The sequence below is a fragment of the Oncorhynchus mykiss genome, chromosome 12, assembly GCF_057628025.1.
Source record: "Oncorhynchus mykiss isolate SJ-2025 chromosome 12, ASM5762802v1, whole genome shotgun sequence".
NCBI lineage: Eukaryota > Metazoa > Chordata > Actinopteri > Salmoniformes > Salmonidae > Oncorhynchus > Oncorhynchus mykiss.
The window spans coordinates 19,282,344-19,309,753 of record NC_143033.1 but is presented as its reverse complement, the minus strand read 5'-3'; the positions used below and the strand labels follow the sequence as shown (position 1 = coordinate 19,309,753).

Below are 27,410 nucleotides of genomic sequence, written 5' to 3'. Positions count from 1 at the left end.
AGTCCTGGGAGTGTCATCTGATGAAGATCGTCAAAGGTTAGTGATTAATTTTATCTATATTTCTGCTTTTTGTGACCCCTCTTTGGTTGGAAAATGGCTGAATGCTTTCTGTGAATAGTTGCTGACCTAACATAATGATATGTTCTGCTTTCGGACACTGTGGTTGGATTAACAAGAAGTGTATCTTTAAAATGGTGTAAAATACTTGTATGGTTGAGGAATTTTAATTATGAATTAAAAAAATTGAATTTGGCATCCTGCAATTTCACTGGCTGTTGGCGAGGTGGGACGCTAGCGTCCCGAACGATCCCAGAGAGGTTAACGGTCACAAGTTAGGAAGAGGGCACAGTGGAGCAATAGCCTTACTTCACCTGCCACGATGCTCTACCAGTTTTTTTAATAGATAGTCAAATGAAATAAAATGTCCCTAAAGGGTCTGATATACTTGTCTCTAAAGTATTTGAAGATCTTATATATGGGGACGAAGGGGATACAATGTTGAGGTAATTGAAGCTCAGTTTGTCTGCTCCATTCACTGTCTGTTTTCACAGTTACTGTCTGGTTTAGTCCAAAGAGTCACTCACCAGCGATGTTGACTGAGGAGATGAAGGCAGCCGCGACAGCCAGGGTCTCAGCAGAGGAGGAGGGGGCGTAGCCACCCCCCATGAGAGACAGACCGCCCACAGCTGTCAGACCTGGGAAAAAAAGAAAAAAAGCTTAGATCACATGGCAACCCATTCCATTCTGATCTTTTGCACAATTGGCAAAAAAAAGGAGGATCAGAATTGGGCTCTCTGTGTAAACAGCCTTAGACCCACATGTGTTGAACTGATGACAAAATAACAGTACAAAACAAACAATTATTGATTACAGTTTACATAGACAAATAAATTTAAACAATTTGGAGTTTCACAATTCCTGACATTTAATTAGAGTAAAAATTCCCTGTCTTAGGCCAGTTAGGATCACCACTTTATTTTAAGAGTGCGAAAATGTCAGAATAATTGTAAATGATTCATTTAAGCTTTTATTTCTTTCATCACATTCCCAGTGGGTCAGATGTTTACATGCTACAAAATAATAATTGAGTATATTGCCTTTAAATTGTTTAACTTGGGTCAAACTTTTCAGGTAGCCTTCCACAAGCTTCCCACAATACGTTGGATTAATTTTGGCCCATTCCTCCCAACAGAGCTGGTGTAACTGAGTCAGGTTTGTAGGCCTCCTTGCTCGCACACGCTTTTTCAGTTAAACCCACAAATTGTCTATAGGATTGAGGTCAGGGCTTTGTGATGGCCACTCTAATACCTTGACTTTATTGTCCTTAAGCCATTTTGCCACAACTTTGGAAGTATGCTTGGGGACATTGTCCATTTGGAAGACCCATTTACGACCAAGCTTTAACTTCCTGACTGATGTCTTGAGATGTTGCTTCAATATATCCACATAATTTTCCTCCTCATGATGCCATTTATTTTGTGAAGTGCACCATTCCCTACTGCAGCAAAGCACCCCCACAAAATCATGCTGCCACCCCCGTGCTTCACGGTTGGGATGGTGTTCTTTGGCTTGCAAGCCTCCCCCCTTTTCCTCCAAATATAACGATGGTCATTATGACCAAACAGTTATATTTTTGTTTCATCAGACCAGAGGACATTTCTCCAAAAAGTACAATCTTTGTCCCCATGTGCAGTTGCAAATTGTAGTCTGGCTTTTTTTATGGCGGTTTTGGAGCAGTGACTTCTTCCTTGCTGAGCGGCCTCAGGTTATGTCTATATAGGACTTGTTTTACTGTGGATATAGATACTTTTGTACCCGTTTCCTCTTGCATCTTCACAAGGTTCCTTTGTTGTTCTGGGACTGATTTGCACTTTTCGTACCAAAGTATGCTCATCTCTAGGAGACAGAAAGCGCCTCTTTCCTGAACAGTATGACGGCTGCGTGGTCCCATGGTGTTTATACTTGCATACTATTATTTGTACAGATGAACGTGGTACCTTCAGGCATTTGGAAATTACTCCCAAGTATGAACCAGACTTGTGGAGGTCTACAAAAAAAATGTCTGGGGTCTTGGCTGAATTTTTTTATTTCCCATGATGTCAAGCAAAGAGGCACTGAGTTTGAAGGTAGGCCTTGAAATACATCCACAGATACACCACCAATTGACTAAATTTATGTCAATTAGCCTATCAGAAGCTTCTAAAGCCATGACATAATTTGCTGGAATTTTAAAAGCTGTTTAAAGGCACAGTCAACTTAGTGTATGTAAACTTCTGACCCACTGGAATTGCTTGTGTCATGCACAAAGTAGATGTCCTAACCGACTTGCCAAAACTATAGATTGTTTAACAAGAAATTTGTGGCATGGTTGAAAAACGAGTATTAATGACTCCAACCTAAGTGTATGTAAACTTCCGACTTCAACTGTATGTACCCAATTGCCTTGTCAGACAAAAACAGCTTAATTACATTTGAAGTGCAGTGAAGACAGGTATGTTTTACACATTAGAGTACAGCTGTACAGCTTAATGTGGAAATTGTCAGAGCACAGAGGGAATCCTGATCACTATCAGCCCTATATTGACTTACAAATGCTGCCTGCTATACTGTAGTGAACACCACAACAGGCTCGTCAGAGACCGAGCCAGCAGGCTCGTCAGAGACCGAGCCAGCAGGCTCGTCAGAGACCGAGCCAGCAGGCTCGTCAGAGACCGAGCCAGCATGCTCGTCAGACCGAGCCAACAGGCTCACAGTCATGCGTTTGTGTTTCTGAATGACTGGGTGAGATTTTCCTGACTGTCCCTTTCTGGAACTACACAGTAACAATTAGTCACAGACAGACAGACCAGGGGTTGAATTAAAAGGTGCATTGCACACTACCTCAGTGTCACAGGAAATGCATACAGCAGGCAATTAGGTTAGAAAATTATATTTACACACTCAAAAAGCGAGACATGCTGTTCACTCACACTATCCTAGACACGTCGCCGACAAGGTGAACTTTGAAACCTTTATGCCATCAGATACCCACCTAAAGTTTCCCTCCCTTGAAAAAGAGGGTGATTTACTCCACCCTCAATGTGAGGTTACATTTGGAAGGGGCGTCATAATCAGGCCATTGAGATCACAGACATAGGCTACCTGACCAAATAGACACCAATACCACCTACCTCCTGCTGACTTATCAAGACAGCTCTTAGATAGTCAGCCAGTGATATCTATGTTGATCACATAAACCCACACACAATAGAGATGAGGTCCCATGGGAGGTGCATAGAGCAGACTTCAGAAAGGACAGACTTTTTCCAATTGTGAGTCAATAGTTTCAGGTAGATTAAAGAGACTGTCAAGAGACTGGAGGATGGCGCCATAACTGCCATTGGGCAAAACCAAAGGTTCCCTATCAAAAGTAACCCAATGCTCTAGACGGAGTGACACCCACTTCTCTTTCCCTCATGAGAATACGAAATTTCAAATTCCATTATGCTTCACTAACGTCTCGGGCTCTTTTAACTTTTTTACATTTGGCACAACAATAAGAATTCCAATGGCTTCAAAGTTTCCCCTTCTTTGCATGACCAAAATAAAAGGCATTGTTTAGGTAATGCCAAATATGCGGGGAACACACCCAAGAGTGTGTTAGGATAGAGACTGACTAGGGTGGGGAGGGTGTGTGTGTAGTAGTGATGGGAGGAAGAAAAAAAATCATAGCTACATATTGCAATATTCTTTTTCGACAATATAGCGTATTTGACTCTATTGTAGGTAGCTTACCTAGCGGTAGTCGGCTGTGCCAAAACGCTGATATTTTTCATCGTATAGCGTGTTCTCCTTTTTAAAATAGTTAGCCAACATGTTTTCAGCACTTTTATTTCCCTGACTTATCAAAACTAGTTCTGTTGCTCTCTCGTCTCTCTGCAGCAGACATCAGTGTTGTGTTCGAGACCACCTAAAGCAAAACCGATTCAAGACCAAGACCGAATCGAGTCAGTCAAGACCGAGAGGGGGAGGAGTCTGAGACCAGAAAATTGCAAGTCCAATTCAAGACCATGATTGTAATTTTGTCAAGTCACCACCATAAGAGTTCAAAATGTCCAGTATTTCTGTGTTCATATTTCAGGAGAACATATGGATTCTTTAGACATTCAGAATGGCAAATAGAGCCACTTTACAAGTTGTTACTAACCCAAACACAGTGGGGAACAACAAGGGCCTTCTAGCCCATCAGGGAAGAGCTAAGGATTTATGAAATTATTATTATTATTTTAATGTTGTTCTGCTTTAATCCCGCCTCTCTCTTTTGTGCACAAATCAATCTGAGAGCCCCCACCTGTCCACTTACGCAATGTGGTCGTTCACGCTCATTCTTCAAAATAAAAGCCTGAAACTATGTCTAAAAGGCTGTTGACACCTTAGGGAAGCCATAGAAAAAGGAATCTGGTTGATATCTCTTTCAATGGGCAATAGGGATGCATAGAAACACAGGGGTTTCAAAATAAGAGAGTCAGTTCCTGATTGGATATTTCTCAGGCTTTCGCCTGCAATATCAGTTCCGTTATACTCACAGACAATATTTTTACAGTTTTGGAAACTTTAGAGTGTTTTCTATCCTAAGATGTCAATTATATGCATATTCTAGCATCTGGTCCTGAGAAATAGGCTGTTTACTTTGGGAACGTTATTTTTCCAAACATAAAAAGTGCCTCCTAGCTTCAAAAGGTTAACTAACACTGGAGAAAAAAAGATCCAAATCAGGATTTGTTTTTGTGGTCTCTGGGGAGATAAATCTAGCTAGCTAAATCAGCCATTGACTAGGCCATCTGCCATTGAACTGTATTTGGGCCAAATTTTGGAGTGACAGCAGAATCAACCAATGCCATTTTGACTTGTAATGGGTGGCACCGTTTTTACAAAAACCTTCTGCCTTCTCCAAGGCCAACAGGTTACTTACTGTACAATAGTGAGCAGTAGTTCTCACGGTCTAGCTAGTTTTTGTTTTAGCTTAGTTTGCAGTTTCAAATGATCATCATCTGATGAGGAAAACTGTGTTTATTGCAGCTTGGTTGCTGTTGTTAGCCATCTTTTTGAAAATAACTTGTGTGTGAAACATTGTTGCATTTTAATTAAACTTTAGATCACCGGTTACTTTGCGTGCTGAACATTAATATGTTTTTTGCAAGGGGAAGTAATAGTTGTCCATTTTGATTGGGAAATGCTTAGCCTAATGGTTGTGTTTTTGTATTCTTAGGATTGGGACCTACTGGCCTTTTATGTGAGTGAATGACTGCTTATCCTTTAACCTCATGCTGTGTGTGACTGATGTCTTTCTAGCAGCCCTATGTGTCTCCCTAAAAGTGCACTCTCCTACATTGAGAGCGCTGGTATTAAGGTCACTGTCCTTTCAGCATCCTTTGACGTGTCACTGTTGGTGATAGTGAGGGCGTTAGGCTACCATAAGTTGCGTAAGCGGTACAATTGTAGTTGTTGGCAGCATTATCTGGGGGGGGGTGTTCTCTCTGTGTGAGTGGCAGCCTGAAGCTCGAATCAGCCTCAGGGCTGTTTGATTCAGCTGGGGGCATTAAGTGATGCTATGTTTCTGTTTGCTACAACGTGTTGGACAAATTGTTTTCCCCACTGAAGGCCTATAGCCACAGTTTGCCACAGTTTGCCACAGTTTGCCACTGCACAAAACATGTCTATAATAAATATAAAGACTGTTACAATTCCTCCCGGTCTCCCCTTACTAATAGTGAGCATGCAACTTTCAAACAATTCCCCCCACTCTTCCCTACCAGGGAATCAAGGAAATGCTATAGTAATGTTACGAGTAAAGTAGGAGGCCCAAGATTCAATAGGCGATAAGATGTTTCATGAAAGGAGTGTATACATTTGGCCTGGCGCAGCGGTTTTATGCACTGACTGAATGGAAGCTGATAATTACTGTATGATTTTTTTACTCCGCTGGTATCGGGAAGAAATTACGAGTTCTCACTGACCAGTTTAGAGCAATACAACACCGGCAGACACCGTGAGCAATATCTTTGGAACATCAAATCGCAATACAATTGCAGTAATACATATTGTATTGTGAGAATCACAATACTACCATACCAGCATCTAATTATCGTGAACACCTATACAACACCATTCTGTATACATCTGGCCCTTCCTTGGACACTGTGCTAACAAACCTCCAAATGAGCTTCAATGCCATACAACACTTCTTCTGTGGCCTCCAACTGCTAGTGGCCTCCAACTGCTAAATGCTAGTAAAACTAAGTGCATGCTCTTCAACCGATTGCTGCCCGCACCCTCCCGTCCGACCAGCATCACTACTCTGGATGGTTCCGACTTAGAATATGTGGACAACTACAAATACCTAGGTGTCTGGTTAGACTGTAATCTCCCCTTCAGGACTCACATTAAGCATCTCCAATCCAAAATTAAATCTAGAATCGGCTTCCTATTTCGCAACAAAGCCTCATTCACTCATGTCAAACATACCTTCGTAAAACTGACTATCCTTGACTTCGACAATGTAATTTACAAAATAGCCTCCAACACTCTACTTAGCAAACTGGATGTAGTCTATCACAGTGCCATCCATTTTGTCACCAAAGCCCCATATACTACCCACCACTGCGACCTGTAGGCTCTCGTTGGCTGGCCCTCGCTTCATATTCATCACCAAGCCCATTGGCTCCAGCTCATCTATGTCTTTGCTAGGTAAAGCCCCGCCTTATCTCAGCTCACTAGTGACCATAGCAACACCCACCCATAGCACGCGCTCCAGCAGGTATATTTCACTGGTCATCCCCAAAGCCAAAACTTCCTTTGGCCACATTTCCTTCCAGTTCTCTACTGCCAATGACTGGAACAAATTGCACAAATCACTGAAGCCTTATCTCCCTCTAACTTTAAGCATCAGCTGTCAGAGCAGCTTACCGATCACTGTACCTGTACACAGCCAATCTGTAAATAGCACACCCAACTACCTCACCCCCATATTGTTACTTAACCTCTTGCTCTTTTGCACCCCAGTATCTCTACTTGCACATCATCTCCACATCACTCCAGTGTTACTCCAGTGTTAATGTTAATGCTAAATTGTAATTATTTTGCCTGTATGGACTATTTATTGCCTACCTCCCTACATTTGCACACACTGTACATTGATTTTTCTATTGTGTTATTGACTGTACGTTTGTTTATGTGTGACTGTTGTTGTTTTTGGTCGCACTGCTTTGCATTATCTTGGCCAGGTCGCAGTTGTAAATGAGAACTTGTTCTCAACTGGACTACCTGGTTAAATAAAGGTGAAATAAAATGTAAAAAAATACTATCTTATCGTGAGATCCCTGGTAATTCCCAGCAATAACATGCAGAGTGTGGCGTAATAAAGCAGTCGACAGGAACTGTGCAGTAGGTCCAGGGAGATAATTGCTACATTGGATGCCGCCATCACGCCTTCTCTGAAGTTGGCATCTGTGGCGACATGAAGGGGGCTTTAATGTTGGGCCACCATGGGCTCTTTAACAACCAAGTCTTTCCTGGTTCCTGGACCCAGACCCCGGTCGTGACCGACTGTCCTACCGCTGAAGGGAAGAACGAGGAAATGCTTAACCAAGTACCAGATACCACAGCCAGCTTGTCACTTCCGCCCTTGTCAAGAATAATCAACATGCTGCGAACGGACACACACCCTGCGCTGCATTCTGTTATGTAAACAATTGGCTGAGCCTTGGATACAGCAGCTAGTATTGCGCCAAACGCACATCACTCATTTGCTACACAAATCACTTAGGTCACCCATTTTGGATTCAAAACAGTGAATATCGCCGAAAGGCGACTAGTTTGCGTCCCTGAATAACGCCACAGACATCAGTGCGCAAATTAATGTCTTCTTGATCTAGGACAGAGTAATGATCAAATGTCTTGTCAGCATTATCAAAGCATTGAGTTACCATTTTATCAGCATAATATTCTGTTTCTATTTTATTTACAGACAAAGAAATATTCAATTACAGATTAATCTACTATAATCTATTAGCCTATATTCAGAGTGGAACCTGAGACCTATGCTTTCAGTTGCTTGAAGCGGATCTCAACTCTGGAGTAGAAGCGTTTTAAATCATCCAGACTACAAGGATCATGAATCATTTCCTGTTTCCTCCAGGTCTTACTCATCACGAGAAGAGAGGACCTGCAGGTGTGGAGGTAGAGGGAGATTTAACCTCCACGTCTGTAAGGGAATCTCCTCTGGACAGCATGCTTTTTATGGACTAGTAAATCAAATTAAAAACATCTGAGTTTAAAAACTGGATTTATTCTCATTTGAAGCCAAATCCCAAGTGATGTAATGTAGGCATATATGCATTTTTATCAGTTGGTTTACCTCCCTTCATATCTATAAATACATCACTAAATATACTAAAATAATGACTTGCCTATGTTTAGTCTTGCCTTTCGTGAACTAACACTCACACCCAACTTTCATATTTATTTATACTTCTTTTCTACTAGCACTGACTTTGCTGATAGCTACTTGGAGGAAAAATGTGTTCTGACAGATGTGTTGTTGTCCCACCTAGCCATCTTAAGATGAATGCCCTAACTGTAAGTCGCTCTGGCTAAATGACTCAAATATAAATGTAAAATGTAGTCTTCTTTGCACTGTGTCCATTTCATTAATAGAAGTCTTCATAAACACTCACCAGAGATGGCGTTGGTGACGGACATGAGTGGGGAGTGAAGGGCTGGGCTCACCCCCCACACCGTGTGGTAGCCCACAATGGTAGCCAGGCCGAAGATGGTCACCATCTGAGTGAAGGCTGCATTGGGCGCAGCTAGGCCCAGGCCTAACATGGTGCCAAGACCTGAGAGGGGCAAAGGGTTAATAAATAACTTTACACTAGCCCATGCTACATATCTAATGTCCATATGTAATATAGATAAGGGCTTTTTAACAATTCAAATGCAAGCAAAACAAATAAAATGATAATCATTGATCGTCATAAGGTGTTGAATTGAATTAGGCCATGTCCTATGAGGCACATTATAGAGTAGAAATGCTGACTCTTTCTGATGTCTACTAATTTTCTTAAGTGAGGACAAGAGACAGACGTTGCCGTAAGCAATTTATCTAGGCGCAATTAGACAGCAACCCAAGTATGGTGGTGGTACACGACGCGCCGACCACAGCCAACCTAAAACGAGCTGCTTGGGGGAACGTGTGAACGGGGTTTACAGGCCTGCTGTCTCCAGTCACCACTACCAGAGCAAGTGTCTGTGGGAAACGGCTACAGCACTACTTCAGACAGACACAGCAGGAGGAGGGAGGGCTCGACATCCCACATTTTATTAGTCCCAGTTTCCTGGCACTAAGGGGCTGCTGGTGGTGGTTTGGACTGAGAGACAGGGAGGGAGGGGGCATGTTAGGTTAGGTTGAGCTCTAATTAGGTGACCAATCCTAATTTCAAAGGGGATCTCCTCCTCTCTGGCTTCTTGCATGGCTGATCCGGTGGTCAGGACATCACGATGGTCCAGCAGCACCTGCCTTGGCTTCAGCAGGGAGATACGGAGCAAACTCACTCAAGAAAGAACAGGAAGATGAATGTGCCCGTTTGTTAATCTCAGGGTGTTTATTTACGTGTAAACCCAGTTTGTGGCTCATTTATCTGACTGTTGGGGAAGAAGGACGTGTTCTCTGGATCTCTTTGATGTGATTCCAGAACAGAACAGAGACGAAAGTTCCTGCCTGCCTCGTCTGTAACCAATAGAAATAATCTGCAAGGATTTCTGTTCAGAGTAGCTTTTATGTCTGATCACGACTGTTGCTGCTCTCATAATGGGGTCACAGCTCACCTTTCCCACATAAGTCAGATATGCAGAAGACTTGTGCGTGTGTTAGTAGAGAACGTAACAATGTAATGAATGTGGTAATAAAACATTAACGGGCTGCTTTTAACCCCCCCGCCATAGTCCTGTTAACCCAGGTCGTTGTGAGGAGAGTGAGACCACCATAGGAGCTCAGAGAGACTCATGACACCGCTCAGTTTAGGGGCCATTATCCTGACAGCCAGGGTTGTTCTGCATCCTCTGCTTTCTGCGATGTCAGCCATTTTAATCCCCTTACATTATAATTAAGTAAACAACTGACTTCATTTACGTAAGTATTCACATCCCTGAGTCAAAACATCGTTGGCAGCTGCGAGTCTTTCTGGGTAAGTTTCTAAGAGCTTTGCACCCTTGGATTGTACAATATTTTCCCATTATTATTTTCAAAATTCTTCAAGCTCTGTCAAATTGGTTGTTGATAAATGTTAGACAACCATTTTCAAGTTTTGCCATAGATGTTCAAGCAGATTTAAGTCAAATCTGTAACTCGGCCACTAAGGAACATTCACTGTCATCTTGGTAAGAAATTCCAGTGTAGAATTGGCCTTGTGCTAAGGTTATTGTCCTGCTTTAAAGGTGAATGAATCTCCCGGTGTCTGGTGGAAAGCAGACAACCAGGTTTTCCTCTAGCATCTTGCCTGTTCTTTGCTCCATTACGTTTATTTTTATCCTGAAAAACTCCCCAGTCCTTAATGATTACAAGCAGTCCTTATCCATGATGCAGCCACCACTATGCTTAAATATGGAGTGTGGAGCTCAGTAAATGTGTTGTATTGGATTTGCCCCAAACATAACACTTTGTATTCAGGATAAAAAGTTAAATTGCTTTGCCACATTTTTTGCAGTATTACTTTAGAGGCTTTAGTGCCGAACAGGATGCATGTTTTGGAATATATTTGTATTCTGTACAGGCTTCCTTCTTTTCACTCTGTCAGTTAGTAAACTGTAGTTACTCCACAATACTAAGCTATTACAGCCATTAAACTAACGGCTTTAAAGTCACCATTGCATTGGCTTAATGGTTAAATCCCTAAGCTGTTTCCTTCCTCTCCGGCACCCGAGTTAGTAAGGATGCTTGCATCTTTGTAGTGACTGGGTGTATTGATATACCATCCATAATTTAATTAATAACTTCAACATGCTCAAACAGATATTCAATGTCTGCTTTTTATTTTTACCCATCTACCAATAGGTGCCCTTTGCGAGGCATTAGTAAACCTCCCTGATGTTCGTGGTTGAATCAGTGTTTGAAATTCACTGCACGACAGAGACCTTACAGATAATTGTATGTGTGGGGTACAGAGGATAGGTAGTCATTCTAAAATATGTGTTCAACACTATTATTGAGTCCATGTAACTTATTGTGTGACTTGTTAAGCAAAATGTTAACTCCTGAACTTATTTAGGCTTGACTTAACAAAGGTATTGAATACTTACTGACTCAAGACATATCAGCCTTTCATTTGTAAACATTTTGAAAAACATAGTCCCACTTTGACATTATTGGGTATTGTGTGTAGGCCAGTGACCAAAACATCTAAATGTAATCCATTTTAAATGCAGGCTGTAACACAACAAAATGTGGAACAATTCAAGGGGTGTGAATACTTTCTAAAGGCACTGTAAGTATAAATGAATGAAGCATCTAGGCAGTCAGTAATGGTGTGTCTCACCTCCAGTGTACATGCCAGCGGTGGTTAGGGTAGCCTTGAAGGGGGACACGGCAGCAGCCTTCTCCTTAGCCAGCTCCTGCTTGCTCTTGGGTTTGGGAGGGGCTGCCACTGGGATGTTATCGGGCAGAGGAGCTGGGAAGAGGTTGGTTCCATTCTGCACCAGATAGAAAGGTGGAAATCATAGAGAACGCCAACCAAACAAGTCAACCATGCATGGATGTACATTTGAGATCAAAGTTTCCTTTTCACCAAACACTATCAAAACACTTCATTATCACCAAACAAACCAATCAACAAAGACTATTTTAATTTGTCAACTGTAGAACTAGAGAGTATAGCTTCACCATGATCTAATTAACCAGTCTTATCTAAAAACAGATAACCAAGGAAACCAAACCCATTTAACCCAGATGATTCACCTGCATGACAACAGATCCTCTGATGACATGGTCCATGGTTCCGTAGTTAAACTTCTCCTTGACTTCATAGTTGAAGTTCTCAGTAGATGGGCTGATGGCACGGATGAGTTTGGTCAGGTTGTTTGAGTACAGGGTGCTGGACTGGGTGGGCAGGCGGCTGGGAAGGTCGGTGAAACCAATGTGGGTCACACCCTAAGAACAAATCACATAAGCCATTATTTTATTGAAGACCAAAATTGTGCACTCTCACTTTGACCGGTTAAAATGGGACTGAATTACAATACTGCAACAAGGTGACCTGGTGGTATGATTTCAGTGCTAGGGAAACCAAACACAAAAGCTAACAAAATGACTGACAATAAGGAGCCGGTTCACCACAACATCACAAGGGAAAACGGTGATAATGAAATTGAAGGTAATAATGATAAGCGACTGTGGACAGGCCCATCTGACCTTGTGTACAGACAGTTCTCCAGGCACCGTGGTCTCGATGTTTCCTCCAGCCTCAGCAGCCAGGTCCACCACCACAGAGCCATCCTTCATGCTCTCCACCATATCCTTGGTGATCAGGATGGGAGCCTTGCGACCTGGCGACAGGACACATCACCATGGTGACAAAGGGGTCTTGTCTGCAGTACCAACAGGGTGCTCTATCAGCAGCTGACCTCTATTCAGCCTTTTGTACAATAAAGTCTTCAAATATGGATTTAAATGACAATGAATCTAACCCTGGAAAATAAACAAATTGCAGTTTGTTATTCTCGGTTTACGCTAGGCAATGTTTTCAGGTCTCTTCTGATGTTTACACTAGCTTTCAAGTCAACAGATCTCATGAGAACACAGAGAAACTCTTTCAAAATCATGTCGAACTGGTCAGAACAGAAGACATCAGTACTGATCAGGCTAGGGTAGGCTGGTGTCAACCAGACAAAAGGAGTCGGTCTCTCCAACCAACAGGACAGTAGCATTAGTATAGGGGACAGGACAACATGCCCTAGGGCACATGAAGTCAGTGGAGAGGAGAATGTCATTCATAACTATAGTATTCACCCCTCTTGGCATTTTTCCTATTTTGTTGCCTTACAACCTGGATTTAAAATGGATTTGGGGAGGGGGGGGGGGGGGGTTGTATCATTTGATTTACACAATATGCCTACCACTTTGAAGATGCAAAAATATTTTTTCTTGTGAAACAAAGAAAAAAAAAACTGAAAACTTGAGCATGCATAACTATTCACTCCCCCCAAATCCAATACTTTGTAGAGCCACATTTTGCAACTACAGCTGCAAGTCTCTTGGGGTATGTCTCTATAAGCTTGGCACATCTAGCCACTGGGATTTTTGCCCATTCTTCAAGGCAAAACTGCTCCAGCTCCTTCAAGTTGGATGGCTTCCGCTGGTGTACATCAATATTTAAGTCATACCACAGATTCTCAATTGGATTGAGGTCTGGGTTCTGACTAGGCCATTCCGTGCCATTTAAATGTTTCCCCTTAAACCACTCGAGTGATGATTTAGCAGTATGCTTTGGGTCACTGTCCTGCTGGAAGGTGAACCTCCGTCCCAGTCTCAAATCTCTGGAATACTTTTTTTCTGGCCACAGCTCTGTGGAGTGTACGGCTTAAAGTGGTCCTATGGACAGACTCTACCAATCTCCGCTGTGGAGCTTTGCAGCTCCTTCATGGTTATTGTTGGTCTCTTTGTTGCCTCTGATTAATGCCCTCCTTGCCTGGTCTGTGAGTTTTGGTGGGCGGCCATCTCTCGGCAGGTTTGCTGTGGTGCCATATTCTTTCCATTTTTTAAATAATGGATTTAAGTGGTGCTCAGTGGGATGTTAAAAGTTTCAGATATGTTTTTTATAACCCAACCCTGATCTGTACTTCTCCACAACTTTGTCTCTGACCTGTTTTCGAGAGCTCCTTGGTCTTCATGGTGCCACTTGCTTGGTGGCGCCCCTTGCTTAGTGGTGTTGCAGACTCTGGGGCCTTTTGTAACAGGTGTATATATACTGAGATCATGTGACAAATAAAGTCCACCTGTGAGCAATCTAACTAATGTGACTTCTGAAGGTAATTGGTTGCACCAGGTCTTATTTAGAGCTTCACAGCAAAGGGTTGAATACACACCACCACTTTTTTTTTTTTTTTTTGAAAAGTCATTTTTTTTCGTTTCACTTCAACAATTAGGACTATTTTGTATATGTCCATCACATGAAATCCAAATAATAATCCATTTAAATTACAGGTTGTAATACAACAAAAATAGGAAAAACGCCAAGGGGGTTGAATACTTTTGCAAGTCACTGTACGGCTGCATATCTTATCATAGCCGTCAACCAATGTAAACAAGGGATGAGAATGTAGAGTTTTGCTTTTCCTTGTGTGCTTTTTAGTCGTTCAGTTTTTATTGCTATTCTTTTGTATCATGTTATCATTTTAAGCACATTGAGTTGCATTCCATGTCTGAAATGAGCTGTTTACAAAGCTTGATTTGATCATAGCAATATCTCTATGGTGTCTCTGTGGTCTGTTATAGGCTGCTACAGGAACGGAATAATATCAACTCAGCCTTGAGGGGCAGAGTTAACCAGATGAATAGGACCTAAACACTACCTTAACTACACTAGGTAACTGAGCTGATGGAGCCTTAAAGCAGCTTAGTGTCTGAGAGGATTGGACAGATGAGAGCTGACCATAGCAATACATGCATTTCATACATGATTGAGGTAGAACAAAACAAATGGGTGAAATCAGGGGTGACAATAGCCTGGTTGCCAGATCTCCTGCTCTGAAGCCAAACTGTTTGATGACAATGGTGTGAGTAGGCCAGAACACAAACAGATCAGACCAGGAGGACTGCAGTGCAGCTTAAGATGTAAAGGTAAAGTAAAGCCAGTAGATTAAGAGGACAAAGAAATAGGGGTAGTGAGGGGCGTCTCCCTGCGGGAGAACAGATGTAGCCCTTGGTTCACTCCAGACCTGACTGCCCTCGACCAGCACAAAAACATCCTGTGGCGGACTGCAATAGCATCGAATAGTCCCCGCGATATGCAACTGTTCAGGGAAGTCAGGAACCAATACACGCAGTCAGTCAGGAAAGCAAAGGCTAACTTTTTTCAAACAGAAATTTGCATCCTGTAGCTCAAATGCCAAAATATTTTGGGACACTAAAGTCCATGGAAAACAAGAGCTCCTCCTAGCAGCTCCCACTGCACTGAAGCTAGGTAACACTGTCACAACCGATAAATCCACAATAAGCATTTCTCTACGGCTAGCCATGCTTTCCTCCTGGCTACCCCAACTGGGGCGGCAGGGTAGCCTAGTGGTTAGAGCGTTGGGACTAGTAACCGGAAGGTTGCAAGTTCAAATCTGTCGTTCTGCCCCTGAACAGGCAGTTAACCCACTGTTCCTAGGCCGTCATTGAAAATAAGAATTTGTTCTTAACTGACTTGCCTGGTTAAATAAAGGTAAAAAAAAAAATTACATCCGGCCAAATGCTCCGCACCCCCCACAGCTACTTGCCCAAGCCTCCCCAGCTTCTCCTTCACCCTAATCCTGTTCTGAAAGAGCTGCAAAACCTAGACCCGTACAAATAAGCTGGGCTAGACAACCTGAACCCTTGCTTTCTTAAATGATCCGCCACCATTGTTAAAAACCCCTATTACCAGTCTGTTCAACCTCTCCTTCGTATCGTCCGAGATCCCTAAAGATTGGAAAGCTGACGCAGTCATCCCCCTCTTCAAAGGGGGTGACATTCTAGACCCAAACTGTTATGGACCTATATCTATCCTGCCTTTCTAAAGTCTTCGAAAGCTAATAAGTTAATAAACAGATCACTGACAATTTCGAATCCCACCGTACCTTCTCCGCTGTGCAATCCGGTTTCCGAGCTGGTCAATGGTGCACCTCAGCCACGCTCAAGGTACTAAACGATATCATAACCGCCATCGATAAAAGATTGTACATTGTAGCCGTCTTCATCGACCTGGCCAAGGCTTTCGACTGTCAATGACCGTATTCTTATCGGCAGACTCAACAGCCTTGGTTTCTCAAATGACTGCCTCGACTGGTTCACCAACTACTTCTCAGACAGAGTTCAGTGAGTCAAATCGGCGGGCCTGTTGTCCGGACCTCTGGCAGTCTCTATGGGGGTATCACAGGGTACAATTCTCAGGCCGACTCTTTTCTCTGTATATATCAACGATGTCGCTCTTGCTGATTGCGATTCCCTGATCCACCTCTACACAGATGACACCATTCTGTATACATCTGGCCCTTCTTTGGACACTGTGTTAAACCTCCAAACGAGATTCAATGCCATACAACACTCCTTCCGTGGCTTCCAACTGCTCTTAAATGCTAGTAAAACTAAATGCATGCTTTTCAACCGTTCGCTGCCCGCACCCGCCCGCCCAACCAGCATCACTACTCTGGACGGTTCTGACTTAGAATATGTGGACAACTACAAACACCTAGGTGTCTGGCTAGGCTGTAAACTCTCCTTCCAGGCTCACAGTAAGCATCTCCAATCCAAAATTAAATCTAGAGTTGGATTACTATTTCGCAACAAAGCCTCCTTCACTCACGCCGCCAAACATACCCTCGTAAAACTGACTATCCTACAGATCCTCGATTTCGGCGTCATTTACAAAATAGCCTCTAACACTCTACTCTGCACATTGAATGCAGTCTATCACAGTGCCATCAGTTTTGTCACCAAAGCCCCATATACCACCCACCACTGCGACCTGTATGCTCTAGTTGGCAGGCCCTCGCTACATATTCGTTACCAGACCCACTGGCTCCAGGTCATCTATAAGTCCTTGCTAGGTAAAGCTCACTATCTCAACTCACAATAACAACACCCACCCGTAGCACGCGTTCCAGCAGGTATATCTCACTGGTCATCCCCAAAGCCAACACCTCTTTTGGTCGCCTTTCCTTCCAGTTCTCTGCTCCCAACGACTGGAACGAATTGCAAAAATCGCTGAAGCTGGAGACTTATATTTCCCTCACTAACTTTAAACATCAGCTATCTGAGCAGCTAACAGATCACTGCAGCTGTACATAGCCCATCTGTAAATAGCCCATCCAATCGACCTACCTCATCCCCATATGGTTTGTATTTACTTTTCTGCTCTTTTGCACACCAGTATTTCTACTTGATCATCATCATCTGCACATCTATCACTCCAGTGTTAATTTGCTAAACTGTAGTTACTTTGCTACTATGGCCTATATTATATATTGCCTTACCTCCTCACGCCATTTGCACACACTGTATATAGACTTTCCTTATTCTATTGTGTTGACTGTACGCTTGTTTATTCCATGTGTAACGACACTGTTGTTGTTTGTGTCGCACTGCTTTGCTTTATCTTGGCCAGGTCGCAGTTGTAAATGAGAACTTGTTCTCAACTAGCTTACCTGGTTAAATAAAGGTGAAATAAAAAAATACATAAAAATGGGGGTAGTGAGGGGCATCTCCCTGTGGGAGGGGATAGATGGGGGTAGTGAGGTGTGGTTGCTTAGATCACTGTACAAACCGGGGATGAGTGCCGTGCTGATGAGGATGTCTACTTCCAGACACTGCTTAGCAAACAGCTTCATCTCAGCCTCGATGAACTCCTTGGACATCTCCTTGGCGTAGCCGCCCTGACCGTCGCCGGCCTCCTTAATGTCCACCTCCAGAGTCTCAGCTCCCAGAGACTTGAACTGCTCTAAGGCTGCCGCTCTGGGGAGGGAACACAGGGAATGTCATGGAAGGCACTGGCAAGAGGGACGGGGTGCTTAATGAAAGCCCCTGATACATTCAAAAGCATCACTGCAGGAGCTTAGGCTATGTCTATGATTGTTGTAAAATCTCCAAGTAGTAAACAATGTTACACAATGGTCGGGGTGGGGAGATTCAAATCTTTGAATCTGGAGAGTAAAAACAGTAAAGAACAGCGTTTTATCCCATTATTCCACCCTTTAAAGTAAGTGGAAGCAATCTGCAGTTTTCTAGGGACAATGAGCTGCAAGTTGTCATATGTAAGGCAGCTACTACCACCAACTGGAGAATTAGCAACATCACACTTTCAAATCCACTAAAGAGACTTAGACAGCAGCCAATCTGGGGTGAGTTAGTTGAAATAAAAGCAAAGGTGAAGGAATCTGGTCAGAAATCATTTGTAACATTTTATCAGGGTTTTAAAAAAAACAGCTTGTACCCCCAAGCCATAAATAGTTAACCAAATAGCTACCCGGACTACCTGCATTGCCCCTACAAATAGCAACTCTTTTGACTCTGCTGTTACTGTTTATCATCTATCCTGATGCCTAGTCACTTTATCCCTACATGTACCCTTGCACTCGGTCCTGGTACCACGTGTATGTAACCAAGTTATCGTGACTCATTGTGGATTTATTCTTCCTGTTATTATTTTCCTATTATTTCTTTATTTTTCTCTGTGCTTTATTGGGATGGACCCGTCAGTAAGCATTTCACTGTTAGTCCACACCTGTTGTTTACGAAGCATGTGACAAATACTATTTTTTTTATTTATTTTTTTTAATCTCAAAACAAATATGGGGGCAGCTCTATAATGTGATAATGAACCAACCAATGAGTCCCAGTGATTTCATTGGTAAAGTAATAACTGAATATCCAGGGTTGGGTGGTCCCACTCACCGAGTGTCAAAGCCCCTGACGATAGCACCCATGGATCTGGCAGTACCAGCAGCAGCCAGGCCTGCTACTCCTCCTCCAATGATCAGCACCTTAGCAGGTGGGACCTTCCCAGCAGCAGTGATCTGTCCAGTGAAGAAGCGCCCAAAGCTGTTGGCTGCCAGCACCACAGCTTTGTATCTGGAAACACAGGAACAGAAAAATGGCCAATTACAAATACTGTCAGAGCACGTCTACCCAGCCTCAAAATACATCACAAGCAATTAACTCTGCCAAGTGGACCACACACAGCTAGACACACACACACACACACACACACACACACACACACACACACACACACACACACAAGATGATGCAGCTGGACAGACACAGTAGTGAGCTGACCAAGAGAAGTGCATTCAACACAAATGTTTTCCATTTATTGACATGACAACCTCCCTCATTAAAACAAACTGCCTCAGACACAGGCTTGTTCATTCTAGTTGCATTTCAAAATACTTGTCTTGGACATAAATTAGTACCTTTGAAGATTCAGCTTTTACTTGTCTCTCTAGTCTTCCAGCATCGTCTCACCATTTAGCCATTTGTAATTGTAAGCTACACAAATAAAGCACATTAGCAAGAAAAAGGCCAGTGGCACAGCTCTGGGAGTCCACCCTCCCACCGCCCATACCGTCTTTACCCTGCAATGTTAGCCATGGAGCTGAGAGCGTCGTAGCCCTGTGCGATGGTGACGCGGGGCACCTGGTCCATGGCCAGCACAGTGGCCTTCCTCTGGGACAGCATGTCCATCAGCTCAGGGTTCTGGGCCGGGTAGATGAAGCTGAACAAAGTGGCTGCCTCCTTCATCAGCTCCACCTCATGGGCTCCCAGCTCAGGGTTGAAGACGGGAGCACGCACCTGAGATACAGACAAACACAGACAGAGACAAGCAATAGAGACGTTTGATGTAAAATCCCTTGCGCGATACAATAGTTACCATGGCAGCAAATGAGGGTTGAATGACTATCCACCCTATTTTCATCACTTACACAGCCTCTTCCCTTACCTTGACCAGTACATCAGAGGCCAGGACATCTTTGACATCTTTGATGGTGGCTCCAGCCTGGATGTAGTGTTGATCGGGGAACTTGGAGGGCTCTCCTGCCCCAGACTCCACCACCACGTTGAAGCCCTGTTTGATAAGGGCCTGCACTCCGGCCGGGGACAGAGCCACACGACGCTCATTCTGGAAGATCTCCTTCGGTACACCCACTGTCAGCTGCTTATAGGGAATACCTGGAAGAACAGTAACACAATTCTAAGGAAAGTTTTATTCATTCAGCAAAGAGTAATCTGCAAAGATATGTTGAAGAAAACTAGGTAAATCTTAAAAACATCCGCATTCAGAAAACTAGAATATTAAGAAGCTGTGTTGCCATTTTCATATGTTGACATGTATTGTAATACATTTACCAATTTGCTGAAGATGATATCAAGTTGGAGCCTTGGGTTTCAAAACGTGTGTACAGCATTCAACATTCATAATACAGTTGACCAATTTAAAACTAAATATCTACTACTAGTGATGGGGGGGGGGGGGGAGAATACATACTTCCATATTGGGATATTATTTAATGATATATCGAATCGTATAGTTTTCACAAGGTCGCACCAAAACTCAGCTTGTTGTCCATTTTTCTTTTTAATTAGGGAGCCAATATGTTCTGAGCACTTTTATTTCCACGATTGATAAAAGACTCATTCTCATGGCTCCAACTTGTCCCTCTGCAGCAGACATACGGTGAGAAATGTTTGGTATATCGAATAGCAATACATCAGCCTCCAGTATTTATGTTGCAGTAGTTTATGTGTCGGGGGGCTAGGGTCAGTTTGTTATATCTGGAGTACTTCTCCTGTCTTATTCGGTGTCCTGTGTGAATTTAAGTGTGCTCTCTCTAATTCCATCTTTCTTTCTCTCTCTCGGAGGACCTGAGCCCTAGGACCATGCCCCAGGACTACCTGACATGATGACTCCTTGCTGTCCCCAGTCCACCTGACTGTGCTGCTGCTCCAGTTTCAACTGTTCTGCCTTATTATTATTTGACCATGCTGGTCATTTATGAACATTTGAACATCTTGGCCATGTTCTGTTATAATCTCCACCCGGCACAGCCAGAAGAGGACTGGCCACCCCACATAGCCTGGTTCCTCTCTAGGTTTCTTCCTAGGTTTTGGCCTTTCTAGGGAGTTTTTCCTAGCCACCGTGCTTCTACACCTGCATTGCTTGCTGTTTGGGGCTGGGTTTCTGTACAGCACTTTGAGACATCAGCTGATGTACGAAGGGCTATATAAATAAATTTGATATAGAATCGTGATACACATCGTATCGGCACCTAAGCATTGAGATAATATTGCATAGTGAGGTCCCTGGCAATTCCCTGCCCTATCAGTTACTCTGCACTCTTGAATGAGGTGGACTTGGGAGGGGTAAGATATATGATGCACAGTAGTTTACAACAATCGCTGCTAATCGGAGGGACATTTTACACTACTTTGGAGACCTTTGAGACTTCTGTGTACAATAAACCACTCAACTGTCTGTGACAAATCATCCTTATAAGACATAAGCTTCCTCCTCTACCATCTGAACTATGTGGCCATGTTTGGACACTGGTAGATGCATTCTGCTATCAGTGCAAAATATAAATAGATGACTCAAGAAGAAAGACCCATTGCTTACGACAAAAAAAATAATATATATATATATATATATATATATATATATATATATATATATATATATATATATAAATAATAATACTCTTCATTGGGCACTGGTCAAAATCACATTTTCACCTTTTTATAGGCTACAATTTGTCATTTCTACCAAGAGTGAGTTTACTGTGACGGTGTCTACTGCCTTCTTTGTAAGAAAGATCACATGCCCCCTTCGGAAATTTCCACTCTTGGTCTATAGATAAACAGCATTGGAATGTCTGGCTGTCACCACCCTATACTGACTCAGAGCAGATTGAACCACAAGACTGACCCCAAGAACAGGAGTTTTAGCTCTAATTGTTCTTCTGAAAGCAAATGACGATTTGCTGGCAGTAATGTGCATTCCAGTATAGATATCAGACATTGAAGTATCAGATAAGCAGTGCTGCTACTGGTTAATGAGGCAGAGATATAAGGCTGATGTGGTTCACCAATAGGTGAAAGCGACAGTTATGGAGACAACAATGTAAAGATGTGTTTATCAGATGTGTCTTCTCAGATAGCTGCTACGCCCTGGCCCCTTCAGTTGATACTCTGCCAGGGAAAGCATCTGCCAGCAGTCAGTGTGCCAAGAACGTCAATCATGACAGGCCTGTCTCAAAAAGACTTGCAGAGTCCAGCTACAACCACACCAAACGAACACATCAGCGCATAATTACACATACAGGATCACCAAGGCATGTAATGGAGGCTCCTCCAAAGAGGAAGAGGACCATCCTAGGTGAATTTGATAAAAATTGATTTTTTTTTAAAAGTTTTCATTTTTAGATAAAACTATATACATTCACGTCACCAAATAATTGATTAAAACACACCGTTTTGCAATGAAGGTCTACATTAGCCTCAACAGCACTCTGTTGGGTAGCACCATGGTGTAACCGGAGGACAGCTAACGTCTGTCCTCCTCTGGGTACATTCCACAGATTTACACAGTAATTATGACAACTTCCGGAGGATGTCCTCCAACCTATCAGAGCTCTTGCAGCATGAATTTACATGTCAATCCAATCAAAGGATCAGAAAATGAATCTAGTACTGAAAGCGAGAGGGCAAAAGCTGGCTAGCTATATTTGGTTGTATTCACTCTGCTAGCTGAATGCAACTAGCTAGTTTAGCCTACTCAAACACCCGGCTCAAACAAAGAGGGATGCTATGTTAGCTAGGTGGCTATAGCTGTCCAACACTGGAACTATTTCAAGGCAAGGTAAGCTTTTGGTTTGATTAATTTATTGCCACCGGGGCCTGCCGGTATAACTGCTAAACTGCTTTCTGACTACACTGTACCATGCAATTGTAGAGAGTTACTAACACGTTAGTTCTAGTAGCTACAGTGCTTTCGGAAAGTATTCAGACCCCTTTACCTTCTCCAAATGTTGTTACGTTACATCCTTATCCTAAAAATTTATTAAATTGTTCCCCCCCCCCCCCCCCCCATCAATACCCCATAATGACAAAGCAAAAAGAGGATTTTAGAAATGTTAGCAAATGTATTTATTTTTAAATCAAAACTGAAATATCACATTTACATAAGTATTCAGACCCTTTACTCAGTACTTTGTTGAATCACCTTTGGCAGCGGTTAGAGCCTCAAGTCTTCTTGGGTATGATGCTACAATCTTGGTACACCTGTATTTGGGGAGTTTCTCGCATTCTTCTCTACAGATCCTTTCAAGCTCTGTTAGGTTGGATGGGGAGCGTCGCTGCGCAGCTATTTTCAGGTCTCTCTAGAGATGTTCGATCGGTTTCAAGTCCGGGCTCTGGCTGGGAAACTCAAGAACATTGAGACTTGTCCCGAAGCCACTCCTGCGTTGTCTTGGCTGTGTGCTTAGGGTCGTTGTACTGTTGGGAGGTGAACCTTTGCCCCAGTCTGACGTCCTGAGTGCTCTGAAGCAGGTTTTCATCAAGGACCTCTCCATACATCTATCAGGATTAGCCTCCCAGTCCCTGACGCTGAAAAACATCCCCACAGCATGATGCTGCCACCACGCTTCACCGTAGGTCTCCGTAGGTCACCGTAGGTCTCCTCCAGACATGGCGCTTGGCATTCAGGACAAAGAGTTTAATTTTGATATCATCCGACCAGAGAATCTTGTATCTCATGGTCTGAGTCCTTTAGGTGCCTTTATGCAAACTCCAAGTGGGCTGTCATGTGCCTTTTACTGAGGAGTGGCTTCCGTCTGGCAACTCTACCATAAAGGCCTGATTGGTGGGGTGCTGCAGAGATGGTTGTCCTTCTGGTTCACCCATTTCAACAAAGTAACTATGGAGCTCTGTGTGAGGCCCTTCTCCCCTGATTGCTCAGTTTGGCAGAGCAGCCCGCTCTAGGAAGAGTCTTGGTGGTTCTTCCGTTTAAGAATGATGGAGGCCACTGTGTTCTTTGGGACCTTCAATGCTGCAGACATTTGTTGGTACCCTTCCCCAGATCTGTGCCTCGACACAATCCTGTCTCGTAGCTCTACGGACAATTCCTTCAACCTCATGGCTTGTTTATTGCTCTGACATGCAAAGTAGACTGTGGGACCTTATTTCAACAGGTGTTTGCCCTTCCAAATAATTTCAATGTTAACAGGATGCACCTTAACTCCATATCAAATATCATAGCAAAGGGTCCGAATACTTAAGTAAATAAGGTAGATTAGCGAAGGCGAATCGCTAGTTAGCTAGCGAGCTAATAAATGTACTGAGTCAGGGCAAACGTAGCTAGCTAATACCAGTGTTGGTGTAGGTCTAAATCAGCATGTTGTTTGAGCAACAGTATCTTCTAAATCAAAGAGGAATAGGCTAAGCATGAATATGTTGGCTACATGAAGAAACATTTAATGTAGCCAAAGATTATATGGTCCTCTAGGAAACACTGACCATCACTTTGGTTCCAACCCTGTCACAATAACTCCTCCCTGGCATTTTCACTAGTTGTCATGTCAAATAACACAGTATTCAAAGTGCCCACTATTATTTATAGTCTAACAATAGAATAAACATATTTCCATGATTCACACAGTTCACCCAAGTATTTTGATCTAAATAGCAAGTCAAATCGCAATTGCAACATTTGGTTAAAAATAAGGACTAGATTTTTTGCCTATATAGCGCAGCCCTACATGACATTTTCGGAATTATCTCAAATGAGTGCAGGAAATGCAGAAATTGATGAAATGCAGGAAATTATTTTAGGCTGAAGTTGAATTGAACAGTATAAAACAATCAGAATGGAGAAAGACCCATTGAACAGTTGAAGTCGGAAGTTTACATACACCTTAGCCAAATACATTTAAACACAGTTTCACAATTCCTGACATTTGATCCTAGTAAAAATCCCCCATCTTAGGCCAGTTAAGATCACCACTTTATTTTAACAATGTGAAATGTCAGAATAATAGTAGAGAATGATTTATTTCAGCTTTTATTTCTTTCATCACATTCCCAGTGGGTCAGAAGTTTACATACACTCAATTAGTATTTGGTAGCATTGCCTTTAAATTGTTTAACTTGGGTCAAACGCTTCGAGTAGCCTTTGTTGTCCTTAAGCCATTTTTCCACCACTTTGGAAGTATGCTTGGGGTCATTGACCATTTGGAGGACCCATTTGCTACCAAGCTTTAACTTCCTGACTGATGTCTTGAGATGTTGCTTCAATATATGCACGTAATTTTCTTCATGATGCCATCTATTTTGTGAAGTGCACCAGTCCCTCCTGCAGCAAAGCACCCCCACAACATAATGCTGCCACTAGAGGTTGACCGGTTAATTGGAATGGCCGATTAATTTGGGCCGATTTGAAGTTTTCATAACAATTGGAAATCGGTATTTTTGGCCGATTTATTTTTTACACCTTTATTTAACTAGGAAAGTCAGTTAAGAAAACATTCTTATTTTCAATGACGGCTAGGAACAGTGGGTTAACTGCCTGTTCAGGGTTAAAATGACAGATTTTTACCTTGTCAGCTCCGGGATTCAATCTTGCAACCTTATACAGTTAACTAGTCCAACGCTCTAACCACCTGCCTCTCATTGCACTCCACGAGGAGCCTGTTACGCGAATGCAGTAAGAAGCCACGGTAAGTTGCTAGCTAGCATTAAACTTATCTTATAAAAAACAAATCAATCATAATCACTAGTTAACTACACATGGTTGACGATATTAGTTTATCTAGCGTGTCCTGCGTTGCATATAATCGATGCCGTGCGCATTCGCGAAAGAGGACTGTCGTTGCGCCAACATGTACACAACCACTAACATCAATGCCTTTCTTAAAATCAATACACAGAAGTATATATTTTTAAACCTGCATATTTAGCTAAAAGAATTCCAGGTTAGCAGGCAAAATTAACCAGGTGAAATTGTGTCACTTCTCTTGCGTTCATTGCACGCAGAGTCAGGGTATATGCAACAATTTGGGCAACCTGGCTCGTTGCTAACTAATTTGCCAGGATTTTATGTAATTATGACATAACATTGAAGGTTGTACAATGTAACAGGAATATTTAGACTAAGATAAAATACTGAACAGTTCCGTATTTCAATGAAATAATAAACGTTTTGTTTTCGAAATGATAGTTTCCGGATTCGACCATATTAATGACCCAAGGCTTGTATTTCTGTGTGTTATTATGTTATAATTAAGTCTATGATTTGACAGAGCAGTCTGACTGAGCAATGGTAAGCACCAGCTCGTACGCATTCATTTAAACAGCACTTGTGCGTTTTACCAACAGCTTGTCGCTGTGCTTAAAGCATTGCGCTGTTTATGACTTCAAGCCTATCAACTCCCGAGATGAGGCTGGTGTAACCGATGTGAAATGGCTAGCTAGTTAGCGGGGTGCGCACTAATAGCGTTTCAAACCTCACTCGCTCTGATACTTGGAGTAGTTGTTCCCCTTGCTCTGCATGGGTAACGCTGCTTCGAGGGTGGCTGTTGTTAATGTGTTCCTGGTTCGAGCCCAGGTAGGAGCTAGGAGAGGGACGGAAGCTATACTGTTACACTGGCAATACTAAAGTGCCAATAAGAACATCCAATAGTCAAAGGTTTATGAAATATAAATCGTATAGAGAGAAATAGTCCTATAATAACTACAACCTCTTCCCTGGGAATATTGAAGACTCATGTTAAAAGGAACCACCAGATTTCATATGTTCTCATGTTCTGAGCAAGGAACTGAAATGTTAGCTTTCTTACATGGCACATATTGCACTTTTACTTTCTTCTCCAACACTTGGTTTTTGCATTATTTAAACCAAATTGAACATGTTTCATTATTTATTTGAGGCTAAAATGAATTTATTGAAGTATTATATTAAGTTAAAATAAGTGTTCATTCAGTATTGTTGTAATTGTCATTATTACAAATAAATTTAAAAAACATTTTTTTTATATATATATATATATATATATATATTTTTTTTTTTATATATCTGCCGATGAATCGGAAATGGGCTTTTTTTGGTCCTCCAATAATCGGTATCAGCGTTGAAAAATCATAAAATCGGTCAACCTTTAGCTGCCACCCCCATGCTTCACGGTTGGGATGTGGTTCTTCAGCTTGCAAGCATCCCCCTTTTTCCTTCAAACATAACGATGGTCATTATGGCCAAACAGTTATATTTTTGTTTCATCAGACCAGAGGACATTTCTCCAAAAAGTATGATCTTTGTCTCCATGTGCAGTCTGGCTTTTTAATGGCAGTTTTGGAGCAGTGGCTTCTTCCTTGCTGAGCGGCCTTTCAGGTTATATCTATATAGGACTTGTTTTACTGTGGATATAGATACTTTTGTACCGGTTTCCTCCAGCATCTTCACAAGGTCCTTTGCTGTTGTTCTGGGATTTTCGCACCAATGTACGTTCATCTCTTGGAGACAGAACGCGTCTCTTTCCTGAGAGATATGGCGGCTGCATGGTCCCATGGTGTATATACTTGCGTACTATTGTTTGTACAGATGAACGTGGTACCTTCAGGCCTTTGGAAATTGCTTCCAAAGATGAATCAGACT

The 27,410-nt window shown here is 42.5% G+C and overlaps 1 protein-coding gene across 2 annotated transcripts in view; it reads right to left on the bottom strand.

The window, feature by feature from the left end:
* LOC110537128 (nicotinamide nucleotide transhydrogenase) overlaps nucleotides 1-27,410 on the bottom strand; it is a 69,432-nt gene that overhangs the window by 36,129 nt on the left and 5,893 nt on the right. For both annotated transcript variants that reach the window (XM_021622925.3, XM_036937115.2), the window contains 9 exons: nucleotides 19,710-19,939; nucleotides 19,344-19,561; nucleotides 18,662-18,838; nucleotides 17,535-17,722; nucleotides 12,443-12,576; nucleotides 11,990-12,181; nucleotides 11,571-11,724; nucleotides 8,715-8,876; nucleotides 585-695 (listed from right to left, as the gene is read on the bottom strand). In XM_021622925.3, coding sequence (XP_021478600.1) covers nucleotides 585-695; nucleotides 8,715-8,876; nucleotides 11,571-11,724; nucleotides 11,990-12,181; nucleotides 12,443-12,576; nucleotides 17,535-17,722; nucleotides 18,662-18,838; nucleotides 19,344-19,561; nucleotides 19,710-19,939 — 1,566 coding nt within the window. The remainder of the gene's footprint in view (nucleotides 1-584; nucleotides 696-8,714; nucleotides 8,877-11,570; nucleotides 11,725-11,989; nucleotides 12,182-12,442; nucleotides 12,577-17,534; nucleotides 17,723-18,661; nucleotides 18,839-19,343; nucleotides 19,562-19,709; nucleotides 19,940-27,410) is intronic.